The sequence below is a fragment of the Oryza sativa genome, chromosome 10, assembly GCF_034140825.1.
Source record: "Oryza sativa Japonica Group chromosome 10, ASM3414082v1".
NCBI lineage: Eukaryota > Viridiplantae > Streptophyta > Magnoliopsida > Poales > Poaceae > Oryza > Oryza sativa.
Window position 1 is genome coordinate 7,341,024 of NC_089044.1, and position 10,917 is coordinate 7,351,940.

At 54.9% G+C, this 10,917-nt stretch overlaps 2 protein-coding genes across 2 annotated transcripts; both read left to right on the forward strand.

Moving 5' to 3' along the window:
* Positions 1-3,939: 3,939 nt before the first annotated feature.
* On the forward strand, positions 3,940-6,578 carry LOC136353684 (serine/arginine-rich splicing factor SR45-like). Its single transcript, XM_066304855.1, has 3 exons — positions 3,940-3,984; positions 4,075-5,128; positions 5,680-6,578. Exons 1-3 carry the CDS (start codon positions 3,940-3,942, stop codon positions 5,685-5,687), a joined length of 1,107 nt encoding a protein of 368 aa, XP_066160952.1. The 3' UTR covers positions 5,688-6,578.
* Positions 6,579-6,878: 300 nt separating this feature from the next.
* LOC136353685 (uncharacterized) lies at positions 6,879-10,202 on the forward strand. The gene is made up of 3 exons (XM_066304856.1): positions 6,879-6,887; positions 8,458-9,511; positions 10,063-10,202. Exons 1-3 carry the CDS (start codon positions 6,879-6,881, stop codon positions 10,068-10,070), a joined length of 1,071 nt encoding a protein of 356 aa, XP_066160953.1. The 3' UTR covers positions 10,071-10,202.
* Positions 10,203-10,917: the final 715 nt, after the last annotated feature.

A 10,917-nucleotide genomic window follows, 5' to 3' on the forward strand; every position in this document is an offset into this window, starting at 1 on the left:
ACGCGATCCTAGAACTATACAATATTATTTATCAAGGCCGTGAACCCACACGAACCTGCCTTAACCCAAGGCCTACGATGATTCAGACCGAACTGGCAACCCGACCCTGGGTCCCAACTCGTCCCAAGCCAACCCAGGCCAACCATTCCACCTTTTAGTTGTTAAGCAGGTTTTAAGAATTAAAACACTAACTTGGGTACATTGCTCGGCTTGCCCATAACCGAGGGCGCGGCTATTCGAATAGATTATACTCTGATCAGAGGTGTACATCTTTACCCACAAGACACATCTTCCTCACGTGCAACCACGTGCCACATACCACCACGGTATACAGACGGAAGACGTGACATAGTTTCCAACCCATCCTAGCCATAGACAAGAGTACCGACCCAATCCCACCAACGGCCGGAACCCCCGGGACAGGCAGGCAGGACTGAGCCCCTAGCAGCAGGACACCGGCCCTGTGCCATGACATCTCGACTACCGGGCCGCAGCTCGTGTAGCCTTCATTTGCCCTGGAGATGTCCATCGACCCCCGACTTCTTCCATCTCCATCCGTGTACTTTTGTTTATAACCAGACTGAGCCACAAACTAAGCCTTACCCACTAGACATGTGGAAGTACGGTAGTGCTTTGCAACAGAGGCCCGAAGACCGGTCCTTATATGGCCGAGGTGCTACTATCAAAACCATGCACCCCGAGCCCAGCCTAAAACCATTTTGGGGATTTTGAATAGAAGGAGCGGTGTGAAGCCAATTCCACAGTAACCAAACCATTCCATAGTGTCCAGGTGATATGAATATTCCCAAAGTCTAGAGTTGTAAAACCGCCTAATGTTACCTAATTAAATAGCGAAGCATCTACCTAAAATCATACTAGGGATACCATGAGTAGAGTGTCCACTAGTTTGGGTTTTGTTTATTCTAGGGTGAACAAGGTAATAATAACAATAACAACAATAAGGTCATAACAAAGGTAAATAGGCATGGCTAAATAAAACAGTGATAACGCGGGAATTTAAATAAAGCGATAATGCAATAATTTAAATCAACATAATTTTATAAACTGGGATTCAATATGCTCAAAGATGATGTGACTTGCCTTGCTCGCTTTCCCAAACGTCGGCTTCAACTTCCACGAAGAGCGGATCTTCCGAAGCTGCAGCGTCTACACGACCAACGGAAAAGAAAAGGCTTTTACTCTAATAAACTCCATATAACAAGCAGAAACAAAGTACAAAAATGGGTTCTTGACTTCTTAAGGAAAAATTAGAGACTTGAACGGTCCAATTCCGAGTTCAAATGGCCAAGTTATGGCCATTTGAAGTTTATATGCTCTTTAAATGAATATTTGCGAATTTCTTCATTTAAATTTTAATTTAAAATCAGATTTATTGCGTCAGCCGAGGGGAGGGGCGCGCGGACCGGGTCCACGGGAGTGGGGCCCACACGGCAGCCTCACGGTCCACGGTGGACCGGGTGCACGCGGCTTACGCCGGCCGGCGCCGTGGGTCCCACGCGTCAGCCGCACCCGCGAGCACGGGCGGCTGACGGCCAGGCCCCACCTGGCAGCCGCGGGGCGCGCCCGAAGGCGGCCTCGCCGGCACGGCCGACGGGAGGCGGCGCGCCCGCGCCCCTATGGTCGCCGGCGGCGGCCATAGGCACGGCGGAGCGGCGGCCGAGAGAGGGGAGGGAAGGGGGAAGCGAAATGGCGGTCCACAGCTCACCCCGGGTCGACGGCGACGACGGGAACGGCGACCGGAGCGGAGGAAGGCGGCGGCGCGGCTCGGGTCGACGAGGACGGCGGCGTTCCGGCGGTCGGCGGGCGAAACGGAGGAGTGGACAAGGTCGGCGAGGACACGGCGAAGCCGAAGGAGGCGATGCCGAAGCGGGAGGAGGTCCGGGGCGACGACGGCGGCGGACCGGAGCTCGGCGGCGACGGCGGAGAGAGAGGGCGACGGCGCGAGCTCGAATCCGACGGGGAGAGAGAGCGGCGAGTGGCGGAAACGGAGGAGGGAGGCACGGGGAGCGCTTAAATAGGGTTGGGAGGGGGAGAGAGCGGCCGGATGAGGGGGAATCGGCCGCGGAAGATCCGGCCGCCATTGATGCGCCGGCGAAGTTTGCGGGAGTGATTCCAAACGAATCCGAGGGAGAGAGAGAGGGAAAAGTGGGGGGAAAGAGAGAGGGAATCACGGGGAGTGATTTCCCCCTCTTTATTGCGCGCGGGGGCGGCGGGATGCGGCGGAATCCGCGGCGGCGGCGGCGCTAGGGCACGGGCGAGGCGGCGGGTGCGGCGGGAGGTAGGGGATGACGGGTGGGCCCCACCCGTCAGCGAGGGCGGCGGGGGGGGCCGCCCGTCAGCGGCGCGCGCGCGGGGGAAGGCCGATTGGGCCGCGGGGGAGAGGAGAGAGAGGGAGCTGGGCCGAGCCGGCCCAAGAGGGGGAAGGGGGGGAAAGGACTTTTTAGGGTTTTTCTTTTTATAAAACCTTTTTAACTTTGTTTATTTCTTCTCAATTATTATTTGTGCTCTGAAAATTCCACTAAAATTTATTTACGCATTTTAGGCTTTTAGGAAATATACAAAAATCCTCCAAGCCTTATTTGACTTTTAACTTAGCACATTTTAATTGTTGGAGGCTTTCACATGGATTTTAATTATTCTCGGCATAATTTCGGGGATGTATTTTAGAGTCGTTTTGGGACGCGACAAACCTACCCCCCTTAAACGGAATCTCGACCCCGAGATTCGGAAGGACTGGCGAAGAGATCGGGATGGGCTGCCTTCAGCTCGTCTTCACGCTCCCAGGTAGCTTCTTCTTCGGCGTGGTTGCTCCACTGGACCATGCAAAAACGGATTACCCGGTTCCTGGTCCTGCGCTCCATGGTGTCCAGGATTTTCACTGGCCTCTCCACATAGGTCAAGTCTTCGTGAACTTCAATCTGCTCTGAGTCGGCCTGCTCGGATGGCACTCGAAGGCATTTCTTGAGTTGAGACACATGAAACACATCATGCACGTTGCCCAAGGAGGCGGGCAGCTCCAACTGGTAAGCGACTTCTCCGCGCCGAGCAATGATACGGAAAGGACCCACATACCGAGGTGCGAGCTTCCCTTTTGTCTGAAACCTGTGTACACCTCGCAATGGCGTGACCCGAAGGTACACAAAATGTCACGTCCTGATAAATTCATCCCGAAATAAAAATCATTTTCTAAAAGGAATAATAGAATTAATTAAAATTCGAAAAGAATTTGGCAAACACTAAAAATACGTACAAGAAAAATTCGAATGTGGCCCGGAGAATTTTTGTTAAATTCTCCTTGGCCTAAAAGGAACCCTCAAATTTTACTTGAATTTTCAGAGCACCGGAAATAATTATTAAGCGACAAAAACAATTAACAAAGTTTATTAAAAAGAAAATCTAAAAATAATCCTCCTTTTCTTTTGGGCCAAATTTGGCCCAAAGTCCTCTCTCTCTCTCGGCCCGCGGCCGAAGTCCCTCTCTCCTCCCTCTTTTTCTCTCCCTCTCCCTCCCCCTCCTCTCTCTCTCTCTCGGGCCGTTCCTCCCTCTGTCTCCCGGCCTGCCCGGCCCAGGCCGCCCTGCCCCCTCCCACCTGGGCCGTGTCCCGGCCCAGCCGAGCCTCCCCAAGCCGCGCCGCACGCGCCTGTCACGCGCGTCGCACGCGCGCTGAGCGCGCGCCCCGCGTGGGGCCCACGCGCCAGGCCGGCCGTCGTCTTCTTCCTTCTCCCGCTCAGCCTCCTCTCCCTCTCCGAGAAAACCTAGAGCCGTTCCTCCTCCAAATCCGCGCAAATCAAACCATGGATTCCAAAATTAATTGGGGGGTTTTAATCCCCATTGAATCCTCTTCAATTGCCCCCAATTTCCCCCTTGAATCGTGCCCCCAATCGCCGGGAACACCCGCGCCAACTCCGGCCGACTTCCATGGCCGCCGGCCGCCTTTACCGCCGCCGTTCGGACCTCCCCCGTGCCCGGCTCCCGCCCCCACCCTATAAAATGGGATCGCCTCACTCCGTTCTATTGTTTTAACCCCATCCCGAGCCTCCCCGTGGTCCCTAGCCCTCTCCCCGCCGCCCTCCTCTCTCTCCCACGCCGCCGGCCGCCTCCAGCCGCCTGTGCCGCCTCGACCGTGCGCCGGCCGGTCGCGCCGTCGCCTCCTCCAACGTCGCCGCCACCTCCTCCACCCCGGCCTGCCCTCCGTTTCGCGCGGTGACCGCCGGAGGCGCGTTCCCGCCGTCGCCCTTCTCCTTCCTCCGCGCCGGCCGCCTCCAGCCGCCTCTCCCTCCTCGCCGGAGCGCCGTCCGGCCGCGCCGTCTTCTCCCTCGGCCTCGCAGCCACCTCCTCTCCCTCGGTCAGCCCTCCGTTTCGCGGGGAAAGCACCGGAGACGCGTCCTCGCCGGCAAAACAGTGGCGTTGCCGCCACTGTTCCACCTCCGGCCGCCACTGTCGCGTTTCCCGTGCGCCGGCCGACGTCGCCACCACCTCCCTCGGCTCCGCGACGCCGCCCTCATCCCCGGCATCACCTCCTCCTCGCCCGAAGCTCGTCGGAGTGGCCTCCTCGTCGGCGTCCAGTACCTCCCCACCTCCGGTCGGCTCCTGTACGTCGCCGGTACGCCGATCGACGTCGCCGCGTTGTCCTCTCCTCCAGCTGCTCCTCTGTTTCGCCGGAACACCGTCGCCCGTGCTGGCCTCTCCATCCTCATCGTCGCCGACGTCCCTTCGGCCGCCCGTTCATCCTCGCCGGCTCGTCGTCTCGCGGCGCCGCCTCCGTCATCGTCATCGCGGCGACGTGTTCCACACCGTCCCCGCATTCGTGCAGCCGCTGCCGGCTGCCCTCGTCGCCTCCTCGCCGGCCCCGGTCGTCGTCGTCGTCGTCCTCTCGTCATTCCCGGTCGTCGTGGCGTTCGTCCCTCCGTCGAGCCGTTCTCATCCGTCGTCCGCATCAGTCAAGCAAGCCGCGGCAGCCCCGTCCTCGTCTTCGTCCTCGCCTCCGCGTCATCAAGCCTCGTGCCGGCCGTGTCTCGCCTTCGTTCAAGGATCGCCGCCGAAGTCGTTCCCTCGCCGTCCGCCGCGCCCGTTCGTCGTTGTCGTTCCCACGCCTCGTCGCGTGGTGGTAAGGATCCGTCCTCTCGCTGCCCCGTCCTCGTCCTTTCAGTGTCACCCCGTACCCGTTGTGCGGTTGTCGACCCCGGTACCCGTGTACCGGTATCGGTAGTCGTTCACGCGTGCGGGTGGTGACCGTGTAGTGTCCGTGTTAGTGTGCCCGCTCGGTAGCCGCGTGGTTTCCACGTATGCAGGCCGTGTGGTGTCTAGTGGAGTCCGTTTGTCGGCCACTTGCCTCGGTTGACACACGGGGTCCGCTTCCGTCGACCCGTGGACCGTCTCTGTGTACCCGGTCTACCGCGGTCCTTTAGGTTGACATGTGGGGTCCGCATGTCAACGGCGCAGCCCTCCTGTCTTTTCCAGGCTAGCGCTTACACATGTTTTATAATTGCAAAGCTTAATTATAATAATCCGCAAATCTCCATATAACAGCATTAAACTTCGGATGATCATATCTTGGTCATACGAGCTCCGAATCGACCCATTCAAGTCTCTTAATGTTTGTTATAACCTAAAGAACCGTGTGCTTTCTTTTTATGTATTGTTATTGCTTCTTTATAGGCTTGTAGCTTTGCTTGTGTGCTTCGCGTAGCTTTCATCGTTCCGGAGGTTCCAGAAGCGTGGTTCGTGGTCGTCGCCGAAGGTTCGGAAGGCCGTTCTCTCTGAGCAAGGCAAGTCACATCATCCTTGAACATGTTGAATCCCAGTTTATAAAATTATTTTGATTTAAATTATCGCATTATCGCTTTATTTAAATTCCCGCGTGATCACTGTTTTATTTAGCCATGCTTATTTACCTTTGTTATAACCTTATTATTATTGCTATTGTTATTATTACCTTGTTCACCCTAGGATAAACAAAACCCCAACTAGTGGGTATTCTATTCATGGTTCCACTAGTATGAATTTAGGTAGATGCTTCCCTGATTAATTAGGCAATATTAGGTGGTTTTATAACTTTAGACTTTGGGAATTCTCATATCATTTGGACACTATGGAATTGTTGGTTTATGGTGGAATTGGACATACACCTCTCTTCCTCTTTCAAAACCCCTAAAACCTGTTTTCGGTGGGGTTTGGGTGCATGCCAGTTGTGGGAAGTAGCACCCCGGCCACTATAAGGATTAAGCTCGGGCCTCTGTTGCAAAGCACTACCGTACTTCCACATGTCTAGTGGGTAAGGCTTAGTTTGTGGCTCAGTCTGGTCATAAACAAAAGTACACGGATGGAGGTGGATGAAGTCGGGGGTCGATGGACATTCTCTAGGACAAATGAAGGCTACACGAGCTGCGGCCCGGTAGTCGATGGAGTTTGTTATGTTTATGGAAGATTCATGTTGAGGATGCAATGTACCAATGCTAAGCACCTTTCCTTTTAGGCAATGCTTAGTATTCATGTAATGAGGGAGAAATGTGTAATACAGACAAGTTCTATGAGGATTCTTTTGGAAGATGCGGATATGTGATTATGTGTATAATTGCTTACTGATAAAGGAGACCTAGGGTCTCATTCCAGAGGAACTATGTTCTAACCTCGAGTTAATAACCAACCTGATGATGGAAATGAAAATCAAGCGATTAACCAAAGAGACATTTGTTTGGACAAGAGTTTCAGATGTGTCTTTTTCGGATGTCAGGGTTGAATGTGTAAAGGAATACTTTGAATGCTAAATAATGACAACATGAAGGGAATAGTGGGAAGTAAACTGAATGTAAAGAAAGTGAATCCGAGTTGCCTGTTCGTGGGAACTATTCCCAGTTATGAACCAAGTGAAATGTTCGAAGATAGTCTATAGAGGTCAGATTAAAATCGCATCTAACAGCAAAGCTTCAGATTTGGCAGGAAAACGATCAGACAATAACAAGTTCAGCAGTAAAGTCATTTAGGAAGACGTCAAAGCATGTCAAGTGGGATAAGTTGGTTCTGTTGAGAAACATAATTTAAAGGCAAAGTTATCGACCCTTGCGTCAAATAACAGAAGTAGCTAGCACCCGGAGACCAGGAAAGTTAATATGAGGCAGTTGGTAGCAAGTTAGAAGCAAATGACAAGCATGATATTCTTATGATGACAAACATGGTATCCTAGTAATGACGAGCTGATCTCGACGCATGACATGAAGTGGGTAACTTGTATGAGGTTGACTCCAAAGATATGAACTATGCGAAGTTCTGGAACTGAAGCCCCATCTTTCAAGTGCCGCAACCCAGTCGAAGTCAGCTAAAGGTTCAACCAGGGACAAGTCAGGTGAAGAGAAGATTCCATCTGCAACAGGAGATCGAGCCAAGCAGTCCAGAGTGGAGAAGTTGTGCTAGGCAAGTTTGTTATAAAAGACGGAGCGGAAGAAGTCAGACAAGAAGAGAGGACCGCCCAACCTATCTTCTTGCTAGCCTCCTCGAATCTCGGGGACGAGATTCTTGTAAGGGGGGTGGATTTGTCACGTCCTGATAAATTCATCCCGAAATAAAAATCATTTTCTAAAAGGAATAATAGAATTAATTAAAATTCGAAAAGAATTTGGCAAACACTAAAAATACGTACAAGAAAAATTCGAATGTGGCCCGGAGAATTTTTGTTAAATTCTCCTTGGCCTAAAAGGAACCCTCAAATTTTACTTGAATTTTCAGAGCACCGGAAATAATTATTAAGCGACAAAAACAATTAACAAAGTTTATTAAAAAGAAAATCTAAAAATAATCCTCTTCTTTTGGGCCAAATTTGGCCCAAAGTCCTCTCTCTCTCTCTCGGCCCGCGGCCGAAGTCCCTCTCTCCTCCCTCTTTTTCTCTCCCTCTCCCTCCCCCTCCTCTCTCTCTCTCGGGCCGTTCCTCCCTCTGTCTCCCGGCCTGCCCGGCCCAGGCCGCCCTGCCCCCTCCCACCTGGGCCGTGTCCCGGCCCAGCCGAGCCTCCCCAAGCCGCGCCGCACGCGCCTGTCACGCGCGTCGCACGCGCGCTGAGCGCGCGCCCCGCGTGGGGCCCACGCGCCAGGCCGGCCGTCGTCTTCTTCCTTCTCCCGCTCAGCCTCCTCTCCCTCTCCGAGAAAACCTAGAGCCGTTCCTCCTCCAAATCCGCGCAAATCAAACCATGGATTCCAAAATTAATTGGGGGGTTTTAATCCCCATTGAATCCTCTTCAATTGCCCCCAATTTCCCCCTTGAATCGTGCCCCCAATCGCCGGGAACACCCGCGCCAACTCCGGCCGACTTCTATGGCCGCCGGCCGCCTTTACCGCCGCCGTTCCGACCTCCCCCGTGCCCGGCTCCCGCCCCCACCCTATAAAATGGGATCCCCTCACTCCGTTCTATCGTTTTAACCCCATCCCGAGCCTCCCCGTGGTCCCTAGCCCTCTCCCCGCCGCCCTCCTCTCTCTCCCACGCCGCCGGCCGCCTCCAGCCGCCTGTGCCGCCTCGACCGTGCGCCGGCCGGCCGCGCCGTCGCCTCCTCCAGCGTCGCCGCCACCTCCTCCACCCCGGCCTGCCCTCCGTTTCGCGCGGTGACCGCCGGAGGCGCGTTCCCGCCGTCGCCCTTCTCCTTCCTCCGCGCCGGCTGCCTCCAGCCGCCTCTCCCTCCTCGCCGGAGCGCCGTCCGGCCGCGCCGTCTTCTCCCTCGGCCTCGCAGCCACCTCCTCTCCCTCGGTCAGCCCTCCGTTTCGCGGGGAAAGCACCGGAGACGCGTCCTCGCCGGCAAAACAGTGGCGTTGCCGCCACTGTTCCATCTCCGGCCGCCACTGTCGCGTTTCCCGTGCGCCGGCCGACGTCGCCACCACCTCCCTCGGCTCCGCGACGCCGCCCTCATCCCCGGCATCACCTCCTCCTCGCCCGAAGCTCGCCGGAGTGGCCTCCTCGTCGGCGTCCAGTACCTCCCCGCCTCCGGCCGGCTCCTGTACGTCGCCGGTACGCCGATCGACGTCGCCGTGTTGTCCTCTCCTCCAGCTGCTCCTCTGTTTCGCCGGAACACCGTCGCCCGTGCTGGCCTCTCCATCCTCATCGTCGCCGACGTCCCTTCGGCCGCCCGTTCATCCTCGCCGGCTCGTCGTCTCGCGGCGCCGCCTCCGTCATCGTCATCACGGCGACGTGTTCCACACCGTCCCCGCATTCGTGCAGCCGCTGCCGGCTGCCCTCGTCGCCTCCTCACCGGCCCCGGTCGTCGTCGTCGTCGTCCTCTCGTCATTCCCGGTCGTCGTGGCGTTCGTCCCTCCGTCGAGCCGTTCTCATCCGTCGTCCGCATCAGTCAAGCAAGCCGTGGCAGCCCCGTCCTCGTCTTCGTCCTCGCCTCCGCGTCATCAAGCCTCGTGCCGGCCGTGTCTCGCCTTCATTCAAGGATCGCCGCCGAAGTCGTTCCCTCGCCGTCCGCCGCGCCCGTTCGTCGTTGTCGTTCCCACGCCTCGTCGCGTGGTGGTAAGGATCCGTCCTCTCGCTGCCCCGTCCTCGTCCTTTCAGTGTCACCCCGTACCCGTTGTGCGGTTGTCGACCCCGGTACCCGTGTACCGGTATCGGTAGTCGTTCACGCGTGCGGGTGGTGACCGTGTAGTGTCCGTGTTAGTGTGCCCGCTCGGTAGCCGCGTGGTTTCCACGTATGCAGGCCGTGTGGTGTCTAGTGGAGTCCGTTTGTCGGCCACTTGCCTCGGTTGACACACGGGGTCCGCTTCCGTCGACCTGTGGACCGTCTCTGTGTACCCGGTCTACCGCAGTCCTTTAGGTTGACATGTGGGGTCCGCATGTCAACGGCGCAGCCCTCCTGTCTTTTCCAGGCTAGCGCTTACACATGTTTTATAATTGCAAAGCTTAATTATAATAATCCGCAAATCTCCATATAACAGCATTAAACTTCGGATGATCATATCTTGGTCATACGAGCTCCGAATCGACCCGTTCAAGTCTCTTAATGTTTGTTATAACCTAAAGAACCGTGTGCTTTCTTTTTATGTATTGTTATTGCTTCTTTATAGGCTTGTAGCTTTGCTTGTGTGCTTCGCGTAGCTTTCGTCGTTCCGGAGGTTCCAGAAGCGTGGTTCGTGGTCGTCGCCGAAGGTTCGGAAGGCCGTTCTCTCTGAGCAAGGCAAGTCACATCATCCTTGAACATGTTGAATCCCAGTTTATAAAATTATTTTGATTTAAATTATCGCATTATCGCTTTATTTAAATTCCCGCGTGATCACTGTTTTATTTAGCCATGCCTATTTACCTTTGTTATAACCTTATTATTATTGCTATTGTTATTATTACCTTGTTCACCCTAGGATAAACAAAACCCCAACTAGTGGGTATTCTATTCATGGTTCCACTAGTATGAATTTAGGTAGATGCTTCGCTGATTAATTAGGCAATATTAGGTGGTTTTATAACTTTAGACTTTGGGAATTCTCATATCATTTGGACACTATGGAATTGTTGGTTTATGGTGGAATTGGACATACACCTCTCTTCCTCTTTCAAAACCCCTAAAACCTGTTTTCGGTGGGGTTTGGGTGCATGCCAGTTGTGGGAAGTAGCACCCCGGCCACTATAAGGATTAAGCTCGGGCCTCTGTTGCAAAGCACTACCGTACTTCCACATGTCTAGTGGGTAAGGCTTAGTTTGTGGCTCAGTCTGGTCATAAACAAAAGTACACGGATGGAGGTGGATGAAGTCGGGGGTCGATGGACATTCTCTAGGACAAATGAAGGCTACACGAGCTGCGGCCCGGTAGTCGAGATGTCATGCCACAGGGTTGGTGCCCTGCTGCTAGGGGCTCAGTCCTGCTTGCCTGTCCCGGAGGTTCCGGCCGTAGGTGGGATTGGGTCGGTACTCTTGTCTATGGCTAG